The sequence below is a fragment of the Podarcis melisellensis genome (assembly GCF_964234715.1).
Source record: "Podarcis melisellensis genome assembly, chromosome: 15".
NCBI classification, from domain to species: domain Eukaryota; kingdom Metazoa; phylum Chordata; class Lepidosauria; order Squamata; family Lacertidae; genus Podarcis; species Podarcis melisellensis.
Window position 1 is genome coordinate 17,937,192 of NC_138532.1, and position 27,704 is coordinate 17,964,895.

General features: G+C 44.2%; 3 protein-coding genes and 1 long non-coding RNA gene across 8 annotated transcripts in view; 2 read left to right on the top strand and 2 right to left on the bottom strand.

Moving 5' to 3' along the window:
• LOC309357598 (NXPE family member 4-like) overlaps positions 1-6,478 on the top strand; it is a 29,984-nt gene extending 23,506 nt beyond the window's left edge. For all 4 annotated transcript variants that reach the window (XM_081889884.1, XM_081889882.1, XM_081889883.1 and 1 more), the window contains exons 5-6: positions 3,796-4,014; positions 5,887-6,478. In XM_081889884.1, the coding sequence (XP_081746010.1) occupies positions 3,796-4,014; positions 5,887-6,425 (758 nt within the window). In that variant the 3' untranslated portion in view covers positions 6,426-6,478. The remainder of the gene's footprint in view (positions 1-3,795; positions 4,015-5,886) is intronic.
• Positions 1-27,704, top strand: part of LOC309357748 — a 241,424-nt gene that overhangs the window by 69,099 nt on the left and 144,621 nt on the right. The gene's annotated exons all lie outside the window — the stretch shown is intronic.
• REXO2 (RNA exonuclease 2) lies at positions 6,928-16,497 on the bottom strand. The gene is made up of 7 exons (XM_081890047.1): positions 16,324-16,497; positions 13,507-13,590; positions 11,901-11,978; positions 10,947-11,058; positions 9,558-9,666; positions 8,399-8,452; positions 6,928-7,346 (listed from the first exon to the last, which is right to left on the bottom strand). Exons 1-7 carry the CDS (start codon positions 16,480-16,482, stop codon positions 7,217-7,219), a joined length of 726 nt encoding a protein of 241 aa, XP_081746173.1. The 5' UTR covers positions 16,483-16,497; the 3' UTR covers positions 6,928-7,216.
• RBM7 (RNA binding motif protein 7) lies at positions 20,150-27,197 on the bottom strand. Of its 2 annotated transcripts, none has more exons than XM_081890017.1 (5): positions 27,003-27,197; positions 24,394-24,556; positions 23,237-23,345; positions 21,653-21,743; positions 20,150-21,223 (listed from the first exon to the last, which is right to left on the bottom strand). In XM_081890017.1, exons 1-5 carry the CDS (start codon positions 27,096-27,098, stop codon positions 20,846-20,848), a joined length of 837 nt encoding a protein of 278 aa, XP_081746143.1. In that variant the 5' UTR covers positions 27,099-27,197; the 3' UTR covers positions 20,150-20,845. The 2 variants fall into 2 exon arrangements, with proteins under 2 accessions (XP_081746143.1, XP_081746144.1); XM_081890018.1 differs by having other exon boundaries at positions 21,653-21,746; positions 27,003-27,196.

The window sequence follows — 27,704 nt, forward strand, 5'->3', positions numbered from 1 at the left end:
TTCCCTAAGTCCTCTTGACATTTGATCCCTTGGAGAGCGAATATCAGTTCAGGTCTGGGTGTGGAGAAGTCAGTCTAAGCACTTAGGTCCAAGGATGGGTTGGTACCCCAAATATCCTCTGTCTACCCCTGCCCACAACAACAAAAATCCTACAATGTTCACAGATTCATCCCATGTCTGGAACAGAAATCAATCCAGTGAATGCAAATGCTATTCGCTCTTGCTTCCAGTCCACAAATGATACAAAATTTGCTGAGAAAGTAAAGCTGGTTTTGTCTGCTTCTGAGCAACTGACCATTGCCCTTGCTGGATGGGACTAATGGAAGTTGCAGTGCAGCAACATCTGCTAAGGCACTAGGTTTGAGGAAAGCTGCCTGGAGCAGGGGTGCCAACTCACCCTCAGGATTGTGGGTGCCTGCCAATGCAACGTGGTCGTGTCACAGCACACACATGCCTGCACATAGTGCGTGTGACGTCACACGCACCATGTGCAGGTGTGTCTTTGTGTGTGATGTTGCATGCCTGCATTTCAGTGGCAGCAGCTTCCCTCAGAAAAAGGTGCTTCACTGGCTGGCTGAAGAGGACGGAGCTGAACTACTTCTCTCTCAGAGGCAGCACAGCTGCCGCCTGCCAGCTTTTCTCACTGACTTTATGGGTACCCAGCACCCACAATTATATTTTTGTGGGTGCCCAAACACCCATGGCCCCCTGGAGTTGGCTCCTATGGCCTGGAATCAAAGAGAAGTGTTAACACATGACATGCTTAGCCCCACAGAACAATTGCCCTATACATATTTTTTCAAAAGTGCTGTGAACTTGCCTTGCTATATTATTATTATTATTATTATTATTATTATTATTATTATTATTATTATTATTATTACCCCACACATCTGGCTAGGTTTCCCCAGCCACTCTTCCAACAAAGATTAAAAATACATCAAAATGTCACACATTAAAAACTTCCCTAAACAGGGCTGCCTTCAGATGTCTTCTAAATGTCAGGTAGTTATTTATCTCTTTGACATCTGAAGCGAGGGCGTTCCACTGGGCAGGCACCACTACTGAGAAGGACCTCTGCCTGGTTCCCTGTAGTTTTGCTTCTTGCAGTGAGGGAACCACCAGAAGGCCCTCGGAGCTGGACCTCAGTGTCCGGGCAGAATGATTGGGGTGGAGACGCTCCTTCAGGTATACAGGACCGAGGCCGTTTAGGGCTTTAAAGGTCAGCACCAACACTTTGAATTGTGCTTGGAAACATACTGGGAGCCAATGTAGGTCTTTCAGGACCGGTGTTACATGGTCTTGTATGTTATACAAACATAGCCTTGTGACAGCATTGCATCTCTCAGATTTGACACCCTCCATTTTAACTGTGCAAGAGATCCTCTCCCACCCCACACAGTTGGGCAAGCATTGCCCCTTACAAAATCTGGATAGTGGGCAATTGCTGCAAGAAAGAGACCATTTCATGTTTATCAAAGGAGCACCTTTCACTTTCGGTGTTCTTTCTCTGTGGTTCGTCTCCACCTCCTTCACTTTCACTAGCATTTCACCAATTAGCTGTGGCATCACATGTGATCACACAAATAATGCTGTTGGACCCCTGGAAACAAAATCTGATGGGATGCTACAGCCAATCACATAAGGCAGGATAGAGAGGAAGAAGGAGGGGAAATGAAGTCAGTGAAAAAAGGTGCTAGCAAAGGATGCTAATCATCTTGTGCAGCTGCCCTATAAGGTGCCAATTTCTAGGCAGATACCAAAATGTGAGATTCCCTGGCATTGCCCAACCTGGTAGCAGAGGTGAATTCACTTCTAAAGTTAGATGTTCTAGAGCTGAAGGGTCCTTGGATTTCCAAAGATGGGGATGGTGGTGGAAAATATGCAGAGGTCTTCATTTTGGAATTTACTTTCACAGTCTGCATCTGTACTAGAATTGTTTTTGGATGTTTTAACTGTTAAGTCACTTGGGCTCCCTTGGGAGGAAAAATGGGATATAAATTTAAAAGAATTGTAATACTGCAGAGCTGAGCCCTGCCATTGGAAAGCAAGAGTGCTCCTGAGTCAAATGTCAGATCTTTAAATAAAAAAAACAACCCAATGGTTGAATGTTAGAATTGTGAAATGTTTTGGAATTGCATTGCGAGACAAGGTTGTGCTGAGTATAGACAGCTGTTGGAATTAAATGGGGCGAGTAAAACTGCAAAGAAATTTCTGTTGCTCAAGGAAATAAAAACAAGGGATAAGTGAACTGAAGTCTTTTTCTTTTTTCCTTTAGTACCAAATAAGTGATGCTTTCACACAGGCTTACCTGGTTCCTATAAAAAATCCATAGAGGGAAATGTTCAGCTGGATCTACACAGACCTGTTTAGCATTATTATAACAATATTAGATACGTTGTTCTAAAACATCACAGGGCATATTTGTAAACGAAAGTGTTTTTTACCTTTTTTGTTCAAAATGATGTCTCACTACTGCTGGTTGCTCTGTAGCACCCTTTGTGTCTCATTTTAATATCGCATTGTGAACGTTAAAAGTCCTGTGTCCATATGCTTTATCAAAACCATTCCTTAACCCTTCCTTAAAGTTAAAAACCGTGTATGTAGATCTGCCCTCAGAAACATGCGTTGAAGGAAAAGAAACAAGGGTTGATAAGAAGAAGCTGAGCACTCTGCCCTTCTACACCTCTGCAGGAAGCCAAGGTCTGCAGGACTTAGACACCCACACCCACCCACAAGCCTCTCCTGCACAGGTAGTTTTACAAGTTATGAGCTGCAGAAAGGCCCAGGCCGATTTCCAGCATCTCCAGGTAGAGCTGGGAGACAGTCCTTGCCTGAAACCCAGGAGAGCTGCTGCCAGTCAGTGTATACAATACTGAGCTAGAGTGACCAAGGCCTGACTCAGTAGAAGACATCTTCCTATGTTGCAGCAGGCTCCCCCTGTTGACTGGCTTTAGAAATAACAATTTGGGGAAGTTTTCTTTTTCCATAGATTGTGTTACAGTGGTACCTCGGGTTACATACGCTTCATGTTACATACGCTTCAGGTTACAGACTCCGCTAACCCAGAAATAGTGCTTCAGGTTAAGAACTTTGCTTCAGGGTGAGAACAGAAATCGTGCTCCGGCAGTGCAGCAGCAGCAGGAGGCCCCATTAGCTAAAGTGGTGCTTCAGGTTAAGAACAGTTTCAGGTTAAGAACGGACCTCCGGAACGAGTTAAGTACTTAACCTGAGGTACCACTGTATGTGGTTTTGATCAAAACCAGGAAGAGCAGCCGGTTGATGCTGTTTGCATATAGAATTTGCATGCAACAGCAGAAGCTAGCTTTCGTTAAATGAATACTTGCTTGAAGCACACCTTTAGCTGAAAGGTATTCAGACTTGGCTGAGCACAAGAAAGCTTATGTTTATCAAGGGAAGTACATTCTGGATAGGAAAGAGTTCTCTAGTCCTAGCTAACTAATGAGTTGGAAAAACACAGGAGCCACGCTTGCCCCTTTGTTCTCAGAAGGTAGATCCAAGATTACCTCTCGTCTCAAGGTCCAGAGCAAGTGTGAGCAGAGAGGAGGAGGGAATTGAGAACAGGATGCCACCTGAGATGTATCGGCCTAAACTTCAAAGGATGGAGAGAAGTCAGCATAGAGATAAAAGTACAGGGATGCTCTGGGAGTCTGGAGGTCTCTTTCTCTATCCATCTAAACCCCGTGGAAACCCCCCTCAGCAAGCTGAGTGCACCAAAACCTACCAACAGATGCAACCGTCCACTTAGCTGTTTTTGTTCTCATTGTTTACCAGGGAGCAAGATGGCGCCAAGCCAGAAGTGCATGGTCGGGATGAGCTCCACATTCCCCATTGGCTTTGTGTGGAAGGACCAGTGGCACCCCATCTTTTGCAGAACGTCCAGCATGGGGACTGCAGATGAGATTAACACTTGCTTGGGAAAAAAGCGGGTTTATTTCATGGGAGACTCAACAGTGCGGCAATGGCTAGAACATCTGGAAAACACTGTGGACAGTAGGTTCCCTGAAAATCTGGCAGAGCACCTACCACCATTTGCTCAGACACAAACTCGATGTTGCCGCCTCCTGTTACTCCTGTGTCTCTCACAAATATTGGTTTTCCGTTCTCCATTTTTATTTATTGCACTTATATCCCATCTTTTTCCTCCAAGGGGCTTGAGGCATGCGGAGTTCTTCCCCTCCTCATTTAATCCCCCGCAACAACCCTGTGAGGTAGTGAATGGCCTAACGTCACCTAGGGAGCTTCATGGCCAAATGGGAGGATTTGAACCCTGGTCTCCCAGGTCCTAGTCCGACACTCTAACCCAGGCTTCCTCAACCTCGGCCCTCCAGATGTTTTGAGACTACAATTCCCGTCATCCCTGACCACTGGTCCTGCCAGCTAGGGATCATGGGAGTTGTAGGCCAAAAACATCAGGAGGGCTGAGGTTGGAAAGCCTGCACCAGTACACTACCACTGGCTCTTTGAGGAAAGTGGTTCTACAGATTTTGGGCTGCTGCTTTGCGATTTCTTGTCACATAGTTGCTTCATGCCTGGAAAGAACAATGCCCAGACTTGGAGTCAATGGGACCTAGGCAGGGGAGAGTTCCCCAACTAATGAGAAATCCAAGCTGGACACAAATATAGGCTTAAAGGTAAAGGTAAAGGTACCCCTGCCTGTACGGGCCAGTCGTGTCCGACTCTAGGGTTGTGCGCTCATCTCACTTAAGAGGCCGGGGGCCAGCGCTGTCCGAAGACACTTCCGGGTCACGTGGCCAGTGTGACGAAGCTGCTCTGGCGAGCCAGCACCAGCGCAGCACATGGAAACGCCGTTTACCTTCCCGCTATAAAGCGGTACCTATTTATCTACTTGCACTTAATTTTGCTTTCGAACTGCTAGGTGGGCAGGAGCTGGGACCGAAAGACGGGAGCTCACCCCGCTGCGGGGATTCGAACCGCCGACCATACGATCGGCAAGTCCTAGGCACTGAGGTTTTACCCACAGCGCCACCCGCGTCCCTTATAACCTTACAGTGGGGACAAATTAACACTTAACAAATTTTCCAAGGCGGTTCAAGCCTCTGTGGAATTGAATGGTAGTTCTCGAAGGCCCAGTACCCCCATTTTTGGAATACTGAGGGTAACGATGCAAGGGTGTCCTGGAATCACCCATCATGCAAGAGCCGAGTGAGTCATTTGGGGGCAAGACTAGTGACAACACGTTTTGGAATTATGCTCAATTTAAGGACTTCAGGTGAGATTTAACATGTGCTCCAAAGGAAAGCAATTATGTCTTATGGAAAATCTCACACAGATGGCGAGTAGTTCGTTCCTCACTAGGCGAAAAGGCAGCAAAAATTTGTGGGGAACCTTAGCCCCTTTAGATGTTGCTGAACTGTAATTCCCATCACCCCCAGAAGACTTAGTCAATAGCCAGGAATGATGGAAGTTGTAGTTCAAAAACTTCTGGAGGATTGAATGTTTCTCACAGTCAACTTAACAAGGCAGACTAGGCAGTTAGTGGGCTTTGTGGTAGTCGAGATACCTTCCATGAGGCCTTCAGCTCACTAACCACAGCCATCTACCTCAAGCATCCACCTGCTGTTAATCTGGGGGTGGCTACTCTGTGGCCTTCCAGATGTTAGACTACAATTCCTATCATCCTTGGCTGCTGCCCATACTGAATAGGGCTTCTGGGAGTTGAAAGTCCAGCATTAATCCTTACAGATCACGGCTGCTATTTTTTCATTACCAAAAGTGTCTTGGCACATGAGAACAGGTCTCCATGACAAAATGGCACCCACTCACCTACGGTAATCAGTTGTGCACGACTTTATCTCCCTAGCATCAACTTGCACTGATCCTATGTCTTTATTTTGTTGCTAGCCCTAAAACCTTTTGACACCTTTGGGACTGGGAAGCTCCGGAATCTGCTTTCTATAGACACGGCCAGGAACATCCAAGTCCAATGGAAAAAACATGGCCACCCCATCATTACAGTCCACGAATATACCACAAAAGACCACAGCTATGTCGCTCGAGAGATTGACAACGTGGCAGGTGACGGAGACACGGTGGTTGTCATCTCCCTGGGCCACCACTTCCGCCCCTTCCCCATCAAGCTCTTCATTCAAAGGATGATCAACATCCGGGGAGCCATCCTGCGCCTTCTCCTGAGGAGCCCAGATACAAAAGTCATCATCAAAGCAGAGAACACCCGGGAGATAGACATCGACCAGGAGAGATTTGGTGACTTCCATGGCTATGCCCAATACCTTGCACTAAGGGACATTTTTCGGGATCTAAAAGTTTTGGGTTTTGTCAACGCCTGGGACATGACGGTTGCCTACGGCACAAGCAGTGTCCACCCAGCAGATCATGTGGTTGTGAATCAAATTAATATGCTTTTAACTTACATCTGTTAAAAGTTACATCTGTAAAACATCAACAATTAAAAACTCCCCTTCTAAAAATCAAATAGATGCTTATCTGTTTGACTTCTGGGTGCCACTACAGAGAAAGTGTATAGATGCATCATATCGAAGTCTTGGGCATGGCTAAAAATTGTCTCCTTGGATTCTGACCTAAGTGCCTATAACCAGATGCCTACACCAAGGTGCCTGCAAACGTTTAAGCCTGAAATCATCAAGCTGGAAAGACAAGCGATATGTCACATGCCGAGGGGGAGACACAGTAAACAGCACCTTGCCTTGGACTGCTTAGGTGACCTTGAACTAGCCGTGATCTTTTGGCTTCTGCTTCTGAGCTCCAAAATGGGGCAAGTGGCGCAGCCAGATTCCAAGGGGCTGTTAGAATAAAGGCACGACTCAGGCCAAATCCTGCTAGCAGCCCCCAAACGCACACACACACACACAAAATAGGAAAAGCAAAGCAGAAATGCTTAAGTCTAGAAAAGAGGCAAGCATCTTTCAGCAAGGCTGGCTTTATTGCATAATAAAAGAGGGTGCCTAGAACCAAACTTTAACTACAAAAAGTACTCCATACGCATGAACCAAATGGCTGCAGTTAGTTCAAGGCACTGGCCTGCAACTCAGATGTCAACAACCCGTCACATGTGGTAGTCAGTAACTGTTAACAATCTTGAGGAAGCAAAGTAACGGAAAGCAGCCCCTTCCTTAACCAACAGTGAACTGAAAATGGCAGGCGGAGACACTTCTGGTGCCTTGTGCTTTTGCTAAAGAACCAGGCTGCAAGATCAACTGGCCAGCTTTTCATTGTCACCATTTTCCACTAGTTTTCTTTTCTTCTCGTCTGTTTTCCTCTTGAAGATGCTATTTCTGTAGAACTGAAGCTCTTTGATACTCTCCCTGATGTCATCCAGGGCTCTAAAGGGAATTCCGGAAATGTTAGCGTTCCTTTGAAAGAAGGCTGCACCATACACACTCACCTCCAAACACCTCCAAAAGGTATGACTTTACAGTGTTCCCCAAAATGCTGCAAACAGGTTGTGCACTTCTATGTGCTATGGAACCCTACAGAAGGGGAACTGAAGGAGAGATTCAAAGCTGGTTGGAGGCAGGAGAGCAAAAACGCCCTTACACACATGCCTTCTCCCCTGCTGGAATGAGACCAACAGAACTTTGGATTTGGCAACTTATTCCCTCTTGGTTCTCCCTCCCTGCCACTTCTGAACTGCTCTGTAACACACACTTTCTCCTAGGGAAATAATGTCAATAAAGGAGGAAATGTTGTTCTAATACAAAACATGCTACCCATCTTGGCAATAAACTTATGGGCTGAATTGCTATGATCAAGCACAATGAAAGAGAGTAGATAATAACAGCACGTTCATCTTGCTGAATAATGACCAAAAGGCAAGTTCTGAGATGGACGGGGAAAGGTTCTTAACAGCACAGTAAACAGATGAGAAAAGGAAATGGCACACTTATACTTGAGTCAAGCCTGATGGGCCATCAAGGTTGGAGTAAGCAACTTCTTGCCCACCCAGTATAGCTGGACTACAACTCCCATCATCCCTGACCATTAGTCATGCTAATGGTCTGGGATGATGGGAGAGGAATCCAGCAACTTCTAGAAGGCAATATATTGGCTACCCCTGGTGTACACTGGCTGGCAGCAGCACTCTGAGGTGTCACATTCAAGTCCCTCCATGCACAATGTGGAAATGACCGTGATTGAGCCTGGTACCTTCTGCATGTACAGCACCTGTTCTGCCCTTGAGCTCCAACCCTTCTCCATTTAGATTCGGAGCAAATGTCCCTTTCCAGATTAGTATCTGCAGACTTGAAATAACTTTTATCAATGGCACCTCCCCCACTGCGCTGTCCTTACCACACTGCATAACCTCATTGTTGATGCCTGGTGATACAATCTGACACACACACAAAACAATCACTCTTCAAAGCCAAACAATTACCTATGAGACGCAGCCTTCTTTGGAGCAAACTCGTAGTCTTCTGGGTACCAGCGTCTGCACACACAAAACAAGTCCCCATGATCCAAAATCTAAATTATCTACCAAATGGGGTGGACGCCATAGGCAAGAGCACCCACAAACGCAGGACTCCGGAGCCGCAGATGCACCAAATTTGAAACGATCTCATGCAAAAATCAGAACTGCTAAAATTCCAGCTTTACTTTTCTAAAACTCACGGAAACTAGTTATTACATTGCAGAGTAATATTTTCCACTTCCAAAAGTTCCATGTTACTCAATAATTTTACTATACATTGGTACCTCGGGTTAAGAACTTAATTTGTTCTGCAGGTCTGTTCTTAACCTGAAGCTGTTCTTAACCTGAGGTACCACTTTAGCTAATGGGGCCTCCCACTGCCGCCGCTGCACGATTTCTGTTCTCACCCTGAAGCAAAGTTCTTAACCCAAGGTACTATTTCTGGGTTAGCGGAGTCTGTAACCTGAAGTGTTTGTAACCTGAAGTGTCTGTAACTTCATGTTACAGTTCAAAACCTCATGTTCGTAGAATCATAGAATTGCAGACTCAGAAAGTACCCTGAGGGTTTTCTAGTCCATGGGTAGGCAAACTAAGGCCCGGGGACCGGATCCGGCTCAATTGCCTTCAAAATCCAGCCAGCGGACGGTCTGGGAATCAGAATGTGTGCTTTTATTTAAAATGCATCTCTGGGTTATTTGTGGGGCATAGGAATTTGTTCTTTTTTTTCTTTTTCCAAAATATAGCCTGGCCCCCCACAAGGTCTGGGGGGACAGTGGACCGGCCCCCTGCTGAAAACGTTTGCTGACCCCTGTTCTAGTCTAACCCCTGCAATGCAGGAATCTTCTGCCCAACCTGGAGCTTGAACCCACAACCCTGAAATTAAGTGTCTCATGCTCTACCGACTGAGCTATCAAATAAATAAAAAATAAATGCAAATATATTTTGCGGCTGTAGAATCTGAACCTTTCAGAAAGCTGCATCTACTGTTGACTGTAGGCATCTTGGTGGTCACATATTACATGTAAGACCCGCAAGATTTCCTCAACGTCTGTGGTATGCCATTCGCTGCCCGAGGAGCCACCCACACACCCAAGCTCTGGCAAATGATGTAGTGGGTACTGACCTGCACAGTTCTTTGATGGTGCTCACATCAATGATCCTGTAGTGAAGGTGTTTCATGAACTGGGGCATGTGCTTGTCGAGGAATTTTTTGTCCGCATGAACCGAGTTTCCTGAAAAGGGTGGAAAGGCACAGATTCTGTTCATGCGCTCAACGTGGAATTCTCAGGTGGGTGGCGAAGACACCCCCAAATCCCACCCACCCCCAAATCTCAATCTCAAATCTTTGTTACAGTCTTAGACCAGCATACGTAGCAGGGGATACAGCCATTTAAAATCTTTAAAACGTTTTGGAAAGCTAAACAGTATTAAAACAGAAGGTATATATAATAAAAGCTAAATAATCTAAAATACAAATATAAAAAAGCTAAAATAATCTAAAAGAAGGGTTAGGAGCATTAAACGGATGTAGTATATAAAAGACTATGGCTAGCACAACTTCTCTATAGCACAACTTTTCTATGGTGCCCAGCTGGGCCCCTTCTCTGACTTTGAACCACTAGAACTTGTACAGTCCAAATTTTTAACATCAGCCCTTCAAGTCTGAAAATGTGTCTCTAATGCCACTCTGAGACTAGAGACAGGCTTCACAAAAATGGAGGCTAGTGTGTGGGTGGCCATACTCAACTACTGGCCCAATTGTTTTATTTTTATATGAACACGTGAATCTGCCTTTGACAGAATCAGGATACCCTCCCAACACCACTAGATTTTATCTGCAGCACTGCTACAGCCTGACCAAAGAAAGCGCTTGGCCAAATGTCCAGGTAGGTGATGTAAAATGGGACAATTGGGCGCTGAATTTGCCCTGCTTTCCACTCACACTAATTGCAACTAATCTGAAGCTGCTGCATTTTTCCACCTGAACCTTCCCAGGCTCTACAATCAACATCATTAAGATGTGCTGTCCCCACATATATTTTTAGAAGAAAGACGGAGGGGAGTCAGGGATTAAACCATCTGTATCTCAGTCTCCAGAACTCCCTTCCCATAAAGGCACAGAGGTCGCCTTCCCTTCTCTCAGTTGAACTTTTTATACCAAAGGATGTTTTGGAGAAATGAACGTCTATTAAGGGATGGTCTATTGCTGATTCTCAAACTGGCTTTGATTAACCACATAGGGTTGCACCCAATGTTACACATACTCAGAGCAGACACACTAAAACTAATAGACCTAGATGACTGGGGCCCATTAATTTGAATAGCTGAAGTTAGTCGCATACAACAAATTATGATTTGTTGATGTTCAGAGTTATTCTTAATGGTTTTTTTTATACATATACTGTTTGCATTTTCTGTTTGAATCCATTAGCTGCCTTAGGCCTTTTGAGTGGTAAAGGATGGTACAAATCAATAAAAATGACTATCTTTCGTAAATGTTAAAACCTCCTACCGGCAAGTGGGCAGAGTCCTGGAGGTGTCTGTTGACGGACAAAAGACAGAAATTCGTACTCTGCTTGACGCAGCGAGATTTTGCTCTCCTGCACTGCCTTTGTAAGACCAGACTGGAAGAAAGAGAGAAGCCAAAATCACATCATGTTGCCTGTGCCTTAAAAAGAGCCAGGCAGTTAAGATGTCATGCAAGAATCAATACTATTATTAGTTTTTATTAAACCTGTGGTCACTTCTTACTCAAAGGCCTCCAAGCCAATTACAACACATTTAGAACATAAGTATCAATATATTATACCATAAAAACAGAAAGAAAACAACCCCCTTAACAGCCACAGGAAGGTTTGGCAGCACACTACTGAGAAAACAACAACATCTTAATGGATAGTGGAGGATTTGCACTACTAGACCAGGCCAAAATAACCGTTTAATCCAGCCCTCTGTTTCCTACAGACATCGGCCCAGATGCCCCAGGGAAGGCCAAAAAACAGGGCATGGTGCATTGGCACTCCACTACTAATATTCAGAGGGAGGCTGAAAGACTCATACAGCCATCAAGACTAGTAGCCATTGATGAATGTGGCTGAGACAGGTCACCGATCTCATTCCCTCGCAGGAACTGCTGGTAAACAAGGAAGCAGTCTCCCTACTCCCAAACCCCAGCCAAATGATGCAGCAATTTTAGGGCAATAAAAAAAGGTTTAATGTTAAGAAGTCTTCATAATGGACATGGGAAACTCTAATGTCACGCTAAGGACACACTGTGAAGCTGGGTGAAGCTGGCCCGTTTTGCACGGATGAGATAAACCTCCAGCCATCCTTTTCAAAGAAGTGCTTAATGCAGACGGCAGGGAACATGGCACGGTCAAGATAAGGTTCTGTTGCATGTGGAACTGTAAAAAGGCAAAGGAGTTCTTCTCAAGGGAGTGCGAGTGATGAAGGAGCAGGCCTCTACCTTGCCGTGATGCTCTTTGCACCATTCTGACATGCTGTCCAGCAGCTCATCTGGCTGGTTTATTATCAGGTTGGGACCCTGTCAGCAAAACAGGAGAAAACAATGGGGAATCAGATCAGACTGTTACATCAATGATGCTTATTTGTTGTTGCTGCTGCAATTATTAATATAGTAATACTAGCATTTTATCCTGGTTCTCAGCCGACAAGGGTTCCCAGGATTGCTCACATATATCAGTGATGTGATAGCCGCCACCCACAGAATGACAATCTAACCCAAGCATAGGCAAACTCGGCCCTCCAGATGTTTTGAGACTACAATTCCCATCATCCCTGCCCACTGGTCCTGTTAGCTAGGGATGATGGGAGTTGTAGTCCCAAAACATCTGGAAGGCCAAGTTTGCCTATGCCTGATCTAACCAGACATGACATAAAAGGAAGTGGAATTGAGAGGGAAGAGGAAAAAGCAAACTCAGGCACTTCTTCTTAAGTTACAGGGTTCTTATAATGACCTGATAGAGGAGTCAAACGTGGTTGGCTTTTTTAAGAGTCAATGAAATGGCCCTGGAGCTCCACCTCTCTCTTCAAAACAGTCCAAAACAAGAGCTGCTAAAGGACAACAGTTCAGGGAGGAAGAGATAGTGAGTGTGTGTGTGTGGTAGCAATATAAGTGGAGGTGTTCAAACAGCAGTATGCATTATGAATAGAAATAATCACCTTTGTTTGAACACAAAGGGATATAAACTTGTAGCGCAATCAGATTCATTTTTACTCTCAAGTGTAATGGTGACAGTTTGCACTAGGTAACAAAAATAATCAACTAAAAAAACCTGATGAACTTTTAGACTTGATGGCAACAGGAAGCAACCATAATCTGGTCACCTTTTGAGTTCACAATATCCAGTTGGCATTCACTTCTCTCGCTAAAAACACTTGGAAATTGCATGCATAAAAAGGGCTTTTCATCACCCAGCTATGTGGCAAAGAAGTCAGTGAAAATTGTGAGTGACTAGTTAGCCACTCACAGCAGTTAGCTAACTAGCTGGCATTTAAAAAATATATATTGAGAAGAAAAAAAAGAATTACAAACTTAAAATCCTCCCTTCCCCCCTTTCCTCCATACCAAAGGCATAGTTCAGATGTAAACAAAATAGTACAGTTAACACAGGCACTAAAATGGAGAAAAACAGAAAGTTACTAATGTCAGTATGAAGGAGAATATTAACACAAACAGATATTATGGAATGCAGTAGGTACAGTTCGTCCTTTAAAGTATTTGTTCAAATACTGGATCAATGGCCACCAGACCACCAAAGAAGTTTTTTGCACCAGTTTTTGAGAAATGGCTGTCCCAAATTAGATTATACCATTTTTGCACATTTAAACCCTTTGTTTCCTTCCATTTTCTAGCTATCAATATTCTTCTTACCACTAATAAGTAACCAATTACATGTTCACATAATAATCCTTGGTAGTCTGCACTGAATATACCCAACAATGCTATTTCAGGAGGGTGGTTTTTAAAAAGGGTTTCTCCAGTGCTTTTGTTATTTCTGTGCTAGCTGGCATTTAGCAGGCACCAGCCCAAAAATCAGCAACCAACATACCTCAGCCAAGATGTTCAAGTCTGAATCTGTTATGAGACAGGCCATCTCAATGATCTGGTCTTTTTCAATGTCCAGCCCAGTCATCTATATCAAAGTCAAAAAGTTAACAAGTGTAAGATGTCAGGAAGAGCTTTCTGTTCCACTTTGTGCTAGCAAAAGTGCATTTTAACAAACCCTAATCCTTTCCCTGGACTATATCTTAAATATCCTGATGCTGGTAGGTTAAAAAAGCATTCACAGCAGCCAGGAAATGGGGGTTGGGGGAAGACCCACTGAAGGTTTGAACAAATCTGTCTGCCTCACAAAGAGCTAGGAAAATTGCCCTGGAGCGCAGTTTATTTCTTTAATGTCAGGCCACAGCAGTGATGTTCTTCCTATTCACTTAAGCCAAGTGGTTAAATGTTTAGTTCAGGTTGGTGGTTATTTTAAATTGGGTATAACTGTAAACTGTTTATAATTGCTATTATTGTTGTTGTTGTTATTGGTTTCTATTGATTTATTGGTTGGTTTGTTGCTCGCAGAGGATATTTTGTTTTTTAATGTTTGATACTTTCTTGTGTTTTTATACATGTTGTAAGCCGCCCAGAGTGGCTGGGGAAACCCAGCAAGATGGGCGGGATATAATTTTTTAAAATATTATTATTAAATGTCAATTGTTTTAGGACCTCAAGCCTCCACAAGCTGATACAATCTAGGATTGTGAATTGCTTTGCTGCAAGAGGCCCAGGGGAAGAGGTCAATCTTTTTAAAGTGTGGGGCAATTTGTGATAAATAGGCTTCTCGATGACTATTAAGAGCGATAAATGGCCTCCATATTCAGTGGCTTCTGGAAGCCAACAATAAGAAATGACATCTTGTCTGCCACTGCTGGATGCACAGAACTGATCCTCAGTCTGGTCACACATGGAGCCAACATAGCCCCTTCAAATAAAATTGTGAATTTGAAACCTCATTTCCTCATAGCACAAGGATCCTAGGACAGGCTTCGTCAGCCTGGTGCCCTATAGATGGTTTGGATTGCAACTCCCATCAGGCTCGAGTGGGCCTACTTGAGGGCACCCTGTTGGTGAAGGCTGTCCTAGATCCCATGTGAATTCCCGCACCGCCAATGCAGATATATGTTAGAACACTCCTTTCCAACCTACCAAGGGTCCCAGCTGCCCTAGGTAAAGGTAAAGGGACCCCTGACCATTAGGTCCAGTCGTGACCGATTCTGGGGCTGCGGCGCTCATCTCGCTTTATTGGCCAAGGGAGCCAGGTCATGTGGCCAGCATGACTAAGCCGCTTCTGGCGAACTAGAGCAGCACACGGAAACGCCTTTTACCTTCCCGCTGGAGCGGTACCTATTTATCTACTTGCATTTTGACGTGCTTTCGAACTGCTAGGTTAGCAGGAGCAGGGACTGAGCAACGGGAGCTCACCCCGTCGCGGGGATTCAAACTGCTGACCTTCTGATCGGCAAGTCCTAGACTTTGTGGTTTAACCCATAGTGCCACCCGTGTCGCTTCCCAGCTGCCCCAGGGTGACCATATTTGATTTTCTGCTCCCAAAATCTCATTTCCTGTGAAATTAGGCTGTTTCTTCCCCCACAAACCAAACTTTCTACATTTCCTAGAAAAAACACTTAAAGGGCGAATGGTCTCCTTCCTTCTCTCACACACATACACCTACAGTGCCTATGTATCGTGGGGGATAATATGGGATGGGGGCACACACCAAGGCTCCCAGGAATAATGGGATGGGCACCAATCCTGTAGTACATGAGTCAGGGGGTTGGGGGCAATATGAGATGTGACCCCCGTAGGATACACATCTCCTCAAAGGATATTCTAAGAGAGCCCAATCTTGCTCATATACAGGCATACACTTATTGCACCTGCCTCTTTTCGGGAAGGAGGATGAATCCTGCACCTACACTGCACCAGTATCTCTTGCGGGAATATTATTATGGGCTGCAGCTCCTTTGCAAATAACCCAACAGGCACATCTCTTGAGAATGTTGCCTTACGTGGTGTAGGTCTTTCTACATGAACAGATACTAGACAATGGATACTATGATACTATGGGATTGCGATTCTCAAGTATTCCCCCCACCCACCCCCAGCTGTCTCAAGGGGTAGGGGAATTTTGCGGGACGCAGCCCCACCCTCTCCTTACACATTGATACGGAACCATATATATATATATAATACTGAACCAAATCTCTCATTCATATTATACACACACACACACACACACACACACACACATATATATATACACATATAGTTTTTCAAATTAAAGTTTTGCAATCACATATCCAGCATATCATAAAAAAAAGATTCCAAAGAACCTCCTGGACTTCCCTCCTTCCCCTTTGTGGATCCTATTATTAATCATTTCCTCCTGCATCTTTTATAATAATCTAACTCTTTTATATCTCCATTATATCCAAAATTCACCATTAAACTACAAGTGTTATTCCGATCCTAATAACGATTTTAACTGTTTACAATATTTTTTTAAGACAAATGATAATTTTTCTGAACTAAATCTCATGGGCGCATATTATGGGATAGAAGTTCTGGGGCAGCGGGGAGTTACGGGATAGAGCCTCCTCAAAAGGAGCTAAACCGCACCTGTCTCGGGAGCATATTATGGAATGGAGCGCCCTTTTTTACACCCCCCCCCACCGCACCCAATTCCAGGGAGCAGGATACTACGGGATGGAGCTCTCGCATTGCACTCCACATGGTGCAAGCGTCTCGGGGGATGAAAAGGATAGGATATTATGGGATGCCCCTTCGCAGAGGCCTCGTTACGGGCTGGGCGCCTCACCTCCAGGTCCACCCAGACCATTCTCTGCCCCATGCCGGGCTCCGCTGCCCCTCCGGCTCCTGCCATGGCTCGCAACCCGCTCAGGCAGCGCCCCGACAGCCACCGCCTCCCTGCCGGCGCGCCGAAAAGCCGCCAAGCCCTTCCGCCAGCGCGCATCATCTGGAGAAGCCGGGGAAGCCGCAGACTACAAAGCCCAGCAGGCCCCGCGCCAGCCCCGCCCGCTAGGCCATAAGGGACTGCCGCGCAGCCTCCTGGGATTTGTAGTTTTGCGTGGCAACAGCGGGAGCGAGAGCGTCGCGCTTAGTGCCTCGCTTGGCATGCTGGGAGTTGTAGTTTGAGGGCTGAGGCTCCCGCGGCGGAGGTGCTCGGTCTCCCCACTGTAATGCGGGATCGTGCCCCAATCCTCCAAAACGAGAGGCTGGTCAGCTGGGCTTGCGTTTCCCCACCTTCCCCAATACTAAGCTGCATTTTCTTGCCATATTAAGAAAGCAAATACTAGCCCTTTTTAGTGAAAGCACTGAGCCGAAAGTTAACACGTATTATTCTAAAAACACGCAATATGTGGTCTGTGCAACAAAGGAAAACCCAAGGCCCCTTCCTGAGACTCATAATTTTTTTCTTTCTTAAAAAAACAAATATGCAGGGTGCAAGATTCCCCCCTCCCCAAGCTTGGAAGTAAAGGGATGGGGAAAAAAAAAACAGAACACCACAATTAACTCGGGAATAGACAGGAAATAAAGTTAAAATAATGCCGGGCGGGGGGGGGGGGGGCGGAGAGACCCATCAGTGTTATCAACACTCACAGTCATATTTCAGGTGGGAGGCATTCCCAGCCCTAACTGGAAATAATGCCAGAGATTTTTGGGTTCAGTCCTTCTGCATGCAAAGCATGTATCATAGAAAGGTGACCCCTCCAACAGAGACAAAAACGGGAGTTTTAAAGGGAGACAAAGCGGTGCATTAGGTTAGTTGAAAGCCACACCAAGAAACAACACTGGCACATGAACAATTTTGTGTCTGACATAGTGGTACTTAGAACAAAAAGAAAATTCCTTCTCATTGGCTCCTGTGTCACTTTCAGCATTTCAGGGATTCTTTTAAAGTGTGAACTTTGTGAAGAACTTACCTAGACCCAGGAAGGATTAAGATGGAAGCCCTCATCTGACCACACGACCTAAATCCACTGTACTTGAGCATTATTATGGCTGTCCACAGAAGCAGCATGCAGGTATGAGAAATTACATTCTATATTTGAAGATGGCAATGCTATTTAAGGAAACGTCATTGCATGACAACTTTGACACCCAAAGCTTCTTTACACATTGCATTTGCATCCTGCACATGGGAAATGCCTTACACATTAGGAGTGCTACAGTATGCAATGTGTTTACACCAACCCAAGGAAACGTTAGGTTCACAGAATACAAAGCCAGAACTGCAACATGCAGACGTGGTGATGGCATATGCATTTATCATTGCAATATAAGAAACAGCCCTCTGCAGCCGCCCTGCTTGTGTCCTCTTGAAAAACAGAGCAAGTCTAGATTCCCTTTTGTTTTTAAGTCCTAGTTGGCCTCATAATATGTTCCACTCCCCACCAAAAGAGAGACAAAGCACTTTTAAAAAATGCATTTTTTAAAATTTATAGGCTTGGGCTGCAATCTGTAACCTGGTGCTGGCCGAGACTAATGGGAGTTGCAGTCCGAAGTATCTGGATGGTACCAGATTGCAAAAGGCTGGGTTAGGGAATAACAAGGAACGGGGGAGGGGAGGGGGGGATCAAGGTAAAACCCTGAGGCTGCCATCCTAACTCCACTTACTTGCGAGGAGACCCGATTCAATTCAATAGAACTTACTTCTGCATTTACATGGTTAGGATTGCAATCTTTGAGGTTTTGCCTGCTTGTGAATGAAAGAGAACCCCACTTACTGCAGACAAGACCCTGGCAGCAAACCCTCTGCTTTAATGGAATAGTCCTCCTGCCAAGAAACATCGCTGGATGTCTTGCTCTGACCTACGCTAGTAATGTTAGTCAATCAACTTTGATATACATCCCCCAGCCGCACCAGGTGTAACGGGAAAAAACTACCTCTGTGAATACAAAGCAGGTTGAAGCGGCACAGCACATAGCTGATGTGTGGACAGCATGTGTACAATCTGTCTACAAAATACAGTGTGAAGACTGATGGCTAGGCATCTGGTGTAACAGCTTAAGTAATGTGCCCTATTTAAGATGCAGGCTGAACACGTCAATGTAAAAGCTTGCTAGGCATTTTCACACATTCAGTCACTCTGAAGGCATCAAAGGACACTCTCTTTAATACAAACTTTCCAATGAGAAGATTTTTTTAAAAAATCACTTTTGGATGCAAATATAACAACTATTTGTAAAGAGAAAACACCAGCTGTAAAATTTAGTTCTTAGGAAAATTTGCTTGCACACAATATTTTGAAAGAACGAGAATTTATTTTAGAGAAAATAAAAATATAGCTAACCAAGTGCGTTTTTTAAAAATACTATTAACAGTATTGCTTGAGGGAATTTTGAATTATGTAAACCTTTTTTTTTTAAAGACGGGTGCTTGGTTTTGCAACAATGCCATAAATACGTAAGCCAAAAGGTAACAATGAATCATTTTATATTAGTGTATATTTGACAAAAATATTATATTTTTTAAAAGATGTCCCATTTAGGCATGCAGATAGAGGGTCACAAGTATCTCCCTCCTCTAGCCCCCCCCCCCCAAGATATAAACCCAAACAGCACGGAAGAACAACTGGGGTTCAAGAAACCACGGTTGATTTGGATTAGAGTAAAAGAAAGAGTGTGTGTGTGTGTATTTCAAGAGAAGTGACAGAAAAATTAAGGTAAGCCACATTTTACTGCTGCTGCAATTGCCCCCTTGTCAATTTTGTTGTAGCTGAAAATGACGAGGGTCTGAATACTTTTCAAAATAAAATACTTTGCTGTGCAGAGCAGACAAGGTGTTTTTTTCCAAAGAAACAATTTGACACTATCCAGACAATGCATTTATACATTGCAACTTACATGGGTGTTATGTTCCAGAGATTGTTCCTAAAGCCAAAATTGTGTAGTCAAAAGACATTGGGTACAAAGGCAGGTGCGATTACCAAAGTCTTTTTTTCTGGATGCCTGCTCCCCGCCGCTTTTTTATTATTATTTCTTTTGACAAGCACGTAAACCTGAATGTGCACGAGTAAAATGTGCACAATTTGCAGGATGACTGCACTCCAGTTGCTACAGAGATTACTAATGTTCAGACGGAAGCACTGTGAACATAAACAGAAGCTAGCGGAAACAATTTAGCTGCAGGATCTTTTTAAAAATGGCACCAAAAGTTCCCATCTCAAAAGTCCCACCATGTTTCAGTATAGGGGGAATCATAGTTAAAGACATTGATGGCATTTCAATGCACAACTTCAGAAGGATGGATGTCACAAAAATCCACCCTATTGAAAAAGCTCATCTCAGATTTCTGATTGGTTAAAAGCTATTCCAAATTTAGCTGTACTTGCAAGGGGAGGCTAGCAGCTGCACTTCTGGGCAAGACCAGCCAAATACTGTAGGCCAATGGCCCCTCCCCCAAAACATTGACTTTATTTAATTTTAAAGATGAACCAATGCTGCAGGCTGGATGAAATACAGCACTTGGCCAGACGACGCCCATGGACAAGAAGTTCATAGATACTTACCTTCGTTTCTCCTTTGTATTAAATATCAGTTGTAATGTCTAAACTTTTCTATTCAATGAGGTTTTAAAAAATTATGTCAACTATAGAAAGGGAATGGACAGAGGCATGCAATGATTTCCTGAGAGGTTTTAATCGCTTAAGTTGTTGGGAAAGTCTTTTTACGATACTGTGGGCTCTCTTGCTCGTAATATAAAAATCAAACGACTCTCAATGAAAGCGGCTGGAAAAATTAACACATCATTCAATACAAATCATCAAGTCATCCAGCAAAATTGTTTCACTCTTAATATCTGAACAGGCTGCATGTTTGCTTAATACAAGTATTTAAAAGCAACATTTATTCCAGTAGAAAAACACTGTTACCAATATTTCCATGTGCCTTTGAGCCTTCTACTCTGTGGCATTCATTTTTTCCATGGGATTACTTACTACCAGAACCACCTCAGGGGCTCTTTTCCTTTCTCAATAACACTCTACAAAAATACCAATGTTCATTTTAAAATACAACCAAAGCGGCACCTTTTTTTTCCCCCTTACAAAATTAACTACATTGATTTCTCTTTTGCTTGTTTAAAAGCGTGACACCTTCTCTTTTTTTCCCTAAACCCTGAGAGAAAGTTAATACAATTGAAACGAAGCCACTTCTCACGAAATACATACTGCAGGTGATTTTTATAAAACGATTTTTAAAAAGCAACTCGTGCAGTTACTCGTTGCAAGCTCTCTGTAAAAAAACGATTTCTTAAAAAGGAAAGAGCCACTCCATTTCGCCAAGTAAAGGTATGCAAAATCTGCTCTGAATACTTGCTAGTGGCGGGAGGGGCGCCATTTGCCATCTCGGTAGTTCTCCCTCCGGTTATCGTAATCGTGACTCCAGCCTCCATAGTGCCTGTCATCGTGACCATATTCCTCCCGAATGCCCCTGAAATGATGCTCCGAGCCATAGTCGCTGGGGCGCTGAGGTTCCCGGCTGCTATAATGCCTGCTTTCAGTAGGATACGGATGGGAGCTCACTCTGTTCTTGCGCTGGGCAGCACTTGTCTCTGAGCGCCACTGCATGGATGAAGCTGACGACTGGGTGTACGAGTAACTCGGGTGGTGCCCTGGCGAAGCAAATCCGGATGGCTCTGGGTGCAATGAGTTGTGCCTGCCACTGTACTGTGACTGCTGCCACATATTATTCATCTGGAAATAGAAAGCACTTCTGTTAAGAAGAGGCATGGCCAATAGTCAGGGGTGATGATGATGATTTGTTCAATTCCTTACTTGTCTTTCACCATAAGGTCCCAGAGAGGCAGTGTAAAAATACAAATCAGTTAAAATTGTTTACATTAAAAAGAATAAGGCTGGTTCTAAGAACATCTCTCAGGTTGAGAGGTGTAGTCCAACAATATCTAGACAACCACAGTGTGCGGCTGCCAGACTGGTGAATGAGAACAACCACAGGGACTATATAACCCCAGATCTACATTGGCTTCCAGTACTTCTCTGAGTGGAATTCAAAGTGTTGTTATTGTTAACCACTCAGCTTTTTTGTCTGAGGCATGCAAACCCACTCATTTGCAAACCCTTTCCTGCCTATTTCCTGTTAACAGCCAAACAAAGAACTCTCACCACCGCTTGTCTCTGGAGGTTATCTGGGGATGAGAAGGACCTCTGCACAGTTGGCGACTCTGTTGAGATGTTATCCACATTCCTCTCATACCTGCTAAACGAAAACCAGAAGTCAATTGCCCAGAAGAAGTCTCAGATCATGGAATTCTGCACTAACAGTAATCACAGTCGACAGTATTCAATTGAAGAAAGTTATACTGATGATCAAGGGTCTGGAAACCAAGCCTTATGGAGGGCTTTGGGTATGTTTAGCCTGAAAAGAGGAGACAGCGAAGAGATAGGATAGCCATCTTCAAATATCTGAAGGGCTGTCACATGGAAGATGGAGCACACTTGTTTTCTCTTGCTCTCAATTCTGTGATTCTGTGTGACTAAACATCTGGAATAACTTTCTGATGGTTGGAGCTCTTCAACAGTGAAAAGGACTCCCTCAGAAGGTGGTAGACTCTTCTTCATTGGAGGTTTTTAAGCAGAGGTTGGATGGTCATCTGCCATGGATGTTTTAGATGAGATTCCTACATTACAGGGTCCCGTCCAATTCTATGATTCTACTAAGGTATTTGTGCATGGTTTTCCCAGGGGTGGGGGAAAATAGGTATCATGGAAATAACCAGGAAGCAAAGCACCAGGTAAACACTGGCATTAGCAGCTTTATGATTATAGCTATATTTCTATCCTACTCATTCTCATAGACATAGACGGTTATTTGTTCTCCTAGCCTCAAAACAAGGTTGTGAAATAAGGGAGGCTGAATGGCAAGAGATTGTGATTGGCTCAAGGTCACCCAGTTTGTGGCTGAGTGGGAGATCTGAACCTGGGTCTCCCTGGTTGCAGCAGAACACTTCTAATCTAACCACTACATCATACAGTTTTCCTTTGATCCATCATCGTAAACTGTTATTGAATATATATTTTTCTAAGCAGAGTATAACTGAGCAATCTGTTTTCAGTTCATCTTCATTTTTATAACTGACACACTTGTCAAAGCAATACAGAAACACAGATCGCAAGCCTCAGGAGGTTTCTAGTAACAGCTTCTTTAATCTACTCTGCATCTCAATTTAGAAAATTCTGAAAAGACTCACAGCTTTCCCTAATGGAAACTAATTTGCTTGTCCATCTGTTGCTTTAGAAACAAAATTCCTGATGTGCCACATCAAAGTTCTCAATACCATTTGATTTTTGTAGCTGCTCTAGAAAGAAAAGCTAATAATAGTAATATCTTCTCTCAGCGCTAGAATTCAGTTCATATTATTCTTTCCCACTTAAAGACAAATAATAAACATAAAGGTAGAAAGGGAAGCTCAGACATAGGCTATTGTATTATGCGCACTTTGGAAAACAGTCACAGAATTTACCATATGGTAATGAATGCTAAGAACACAAACCTATGCACAATTAGTCAGAAGCAAGTCCCACCAAGTTCAATGGGGTTCACTCCCTAATAAGCTGCAATTCTAAATGTACTTAAATGATTTACCACAGGCTTCCTAAAACTGGTGCCCTTGAGATCTTTCAGATGTAGTCCAAAATATGTGGAAGACACCAGGTTGGGGGAAGTCTGGTTTAACATTAAGAACTTACCTGCTACTGGAAGTTGTTGTTGGCAGTTGTTGTATACTGGAGGGGCTTCCATTAGCATATCCAGGTTGAGAATAAGGTGAATTGTTATCTTGAGATGCATGACTGCTCCCTAAAGGTAAAAGGACGTGTTTGAAGTGTAACTAAAACAAGTCATTTACACTGAGAAAGGTTAAGCCGACGCAAGATGCTAACAGATTGAAAACATGGCACATTACTTAATGGGCTCTGGAGTATCACACTAGAGAACCATTAAGACATACAAACAGATTTCCAAAACAAGTGTTGCAACCTACTGGAATACCCAGTGGTGAAGATGCAATCGAGGTGCAATGCTAAGGACACTAAACTTAAGTTAATTGCAGATGAAACTCAGCTTTCCTAAAGTGAAAAACTTTCGACACTACTTCAAACAGTCCAAATAAGCACCAAATAGTGTTTTCATTTCCTTTATTTAAAAAGAATTTTTAGCAATTCCAAGGAATTACACGTGAACTCCAAGGCTTGGATTGAGAACCAGCTTGAGTGCCGGGGCTCATTTCAGAAATAATCTGAATTGATAAAATAATGCTTCTAGACACATGCAAAGTGCATTCCACTGTGATCATAGGAGCTCAAAATACACACAGATCTGTTCTCAACTGAAAAGGGTACAGCAGATGCGTAGAATGTGTGGCCCTCCAGATATTGTTAAACTACAACTCCCATCAGCCCCAGCTAGCATAGCCAATTGTCAGTGAGGATGGGATTTGCAGTTCAGCAACATATGGAAGGCTAAAGATTATCCAAAGCTGGAGTAGGACATCCCTTCTAAAAATGGATGGTTTGTCCCCAAACAACAAACTCTTTTGAGAAGTGTGTTTCAACATCTTTTAAAGTTCCTTTTAAAAAAGATTCTAAGCGATTGTCTTCCAAAAACTGACAGAAAGCCCCCTTCAAATGAGTTAGCTCCTCAAGATAGCATACAAATATGCAGCAACACTATGTACACAAGAGTGGTTTACAGGCTCAGTGAAATTTTAATCTGATATATAATTCAACACAAAAAATGTACCCAGAATAAAAAGTTTTACACATCAGAATTTTAAGCATAAAAGGAATATGAACCCCCATCAATTTTGCCTAGATGACCTAGGCTGTTTTAAAGGCTTTGTGGATACCTGATCGAAACTGAATTTTGAGAGGTCTCCCAAAAAGTTTGATCCCATTAAGTAGATTCATGCCATAGGGGACAGATTCTTCATGTTTGAAATTCACAAATGCAAACTGCTTTGGTTTCCCATCCCTGTCCTTCGGAATCTTTACTTTAATGACTGGACCTGCCTGCAAACCAAAAAAACAAAACAAAACATTAAAATAAAAAAATGGAGCAACTTTTCCTTGAAGGTTATTTAGTTGCATGCACCTGCATTCTAAGGTAAACCTGTATTTGCATTCAAGTACAGAGTAGGGTGTTACCAATTAAATGAAAGATATGCATTGTCAGGCAGGTTCTAAAACAACTTTCTTAATAGTTGGCATTTTACAATTTTACTCTCCAAAGGACTGGAGAGTAGGACATAGTCCTAGATTCATCAGGCAGGTGAAGGTGGTTCAAACTAGGTAATGGTCACTTTACTGCTGGTCTCTAGGCATCACTTCAGGTAGGTGCTATGAAGGTAGAAAAGTACATGCCCCCATGTGAATCCAGAGCCATCAGGTCTGGGTGGGTCTACAAGATGGCCACAGGGACACCAACTTGGGTTCCATGATGCAAGAATTGCAGAAGAGAAATGTAAATAAAACAAAAATAAACGACTTTGGTTGGTACTCAATATTCTCCAGGGAAGAAACCCACAGCAATGGATTCAGCCACATGCCAGCATGGAACAGAAAGTTAAGATGCACTGTGAACCTCCTTCCACTCACAAGCATGCACCCCCAAAAGCAGAGGAAAACTCATTCACCTTTCAACCATGCTGATTTTACATAAGCAAGGAGCACTGAAGCATTCCTTTCAAGTCAGCCTCACAATGTCTTTCTACGGATCCATTATTAATTTTCTGTGAGAACATTACAATGGTTCAAATCACCCTCACCCAATAGAAATGGACATAGATATTGAGAAGAAGAGGAGGGCAGATTTTCAGGAAGCCTACAAGCAGTGCATGAAGGCAACAACCCTCCCCCTATTTACTCCCTCACAGTTTGGCATCAAGGAGTATCCTGAACTCCAACTCAGTTATTGGAACTAACGGACCAGTTCTCAAGGACTTTATCTAATCTCCTCTGAATGTCACTGAGTGTCTAAACTTTTGTGTGTGTTCTAAACTTACAGCCAATCTACTTAATCATAAGACCCCAGGTTCCAGCATTATGAAAGTGGTTGGAACTGTTCCCTAGGTGCTTTTGCCACTCCGTGCCTACATCTATAAATGTCTGTTGTAGCCTTTTGTTGTATACAGAGAAGTCCAGGCACTTGAGCCTTGTAGGAAAGGTGAATGAACAGCCAACCATGTCCTTGTCAGACCTTTTCCAGCTCTACAATTTCTTCTTCTAGATGGGAGCAGCCAGGGAACAGTACACACCACATTCCGAATGCAACTGCACCATAAAGGACATGACAATTCTGGCTGTCTTACTTTCACAGCAAATGTGAATATAAACAAATGTGATGGCACAGGACGATGTGGCAACTTTTTGCTTACACGTATGCTGAGCCTGACATCAATAGCCCTTGCATCTTGAAACAAGGGTTTCGCTACCTCTTAGAATTAGGTCTAGGATAGCTTCCCCTCAGGTCAGCTCTATGACTAACTGTTTCAATGCAGAGTTGCTCACAATCTACACATTTTGCTTCCTGGTTGTAACCTGAAGTACCGTTAGACAGCCTAGACAAACATGACAGAGGCAACCTATTATTATAACACATTCCCCATTTCTTTCTCCCCCTCAAGACCACCCTTGGCATTTTGCTCAGGGGATGAGACTACATCCCCAAAACTAAATTAGTTTTCAGGACTGGTACATCCAAGGTGGTGCTATAGGACGAATTTCCAGTTCATGAAACATTATGCCTCCCTTGATATATAGAGCTAAACCACCCCCAGCCTACCTTTCCTGTTTACGCACCTCCTGGGTTACCACTCAAGTTGCCCTTTTCTGACAAGGCGCCCAGATCAAAAGCGCATTTCTCTTCATTTTGCTTTTGTTGTCAATTCTGCAAGCTGCTTGTTGTTGTTTTAATGTTCTGATACTTATTTTTAAATCCTGCCGATCTCGCCCATCCACCCCGAAGTTCCCATTTTTCGGGCAGAAAAACAGCTAACGATCAAACCTGTTTGCCGCCAGCGTTTTACCTTTAGAAGAAATCGCACCTTGCCTTGTTTTAAGAGGGAAACGGAGGGAAGGAGAGCATCTCGAGGGGGCTTTTCGCCTTGCAAGGGCTTCTGAACGAAGCCAAGCCAAACGGAAACCCGTTCAAAGGTAAAGGAAAGCGAGGCAGGCGAGACCCAAACAAAGCCAATGCCTCCCCGTCTGCCTTCCCGGATCCGTTTTCGCTGGCAGCGACACCAAGGAGATGCCAGTCTTCTTTCAAGGCAGCCCCCGCTCCTCTATAGCTCCTGGGCATGTGCAGAGGGCCCGCGCATTAAAACGCAGGCAAAAGGAAACGCCCCCTCCCCGCACATACAGCAAGGCCGGCGCCCCCTGCGAGGTAGGCCGCTCTGAGCCCCGGCCCCTCTCCGCGGCCGAGTCAAGCCAGGAGGTGAGGCCCTGCCCGCCCCGTTACCTGGTGGAAGAGCTCGAAGAGCAGCTCCTCGGTGACTTTGGGGTCGAGGTTCCCCACGAAGAGGGTCCGGTCCGCCTCGGCCGCCGCCGCTCCCATCTCCTCAGCTCGCAGCCGGCTGCTGAACTGCGCAGGCGCGCGCGTCCGGCCCAGCCGAAGGGAGGAGAGCCGCCCCCGCGGTCGCTGCAATTCAGGCCCGCGGGCCTCTCGAGTGCGCAGGCGCCGATCCGGGCCTTGGGCGTGACGGGCTGTTTAGTCTCAGTCCGCATGCGCTTCTCTGTTCCTTCCTCGGTGCCCAGAATTGTGCCCTCGACGGCTCAACTGCGCAAGCGCAATACTCTCGGGACTGTGATTGGGTATTCCTTAATTATTGCTAATATATAACGCTCAGCCTTAAATGCGAACCTGCTTCTGCAGCGTATCAAACCCACTAAAAGCCCAATACTCGCGCCGAAGGGAAAGGACAAGTCGTTTCTAAGATACTTAAAAGGCGACGGCAAGCGAGAAGGGACAAATCGAGAGATTGACCGATTTTCTTTCCCCTTTGCGCTGCGAGACAATGTGCCGCCCCCTTATTTACATAAGCAGTTCCAAGGCTGCAAACTTCAACCACGGTGTGCATTGTCCCGGTCCGTTTCAAAACGTGAAAATTCGGAAACAAAAGTTGTTCAGCTATTTTTGGTAGGGTGGAGAGGGAAGCAAAGT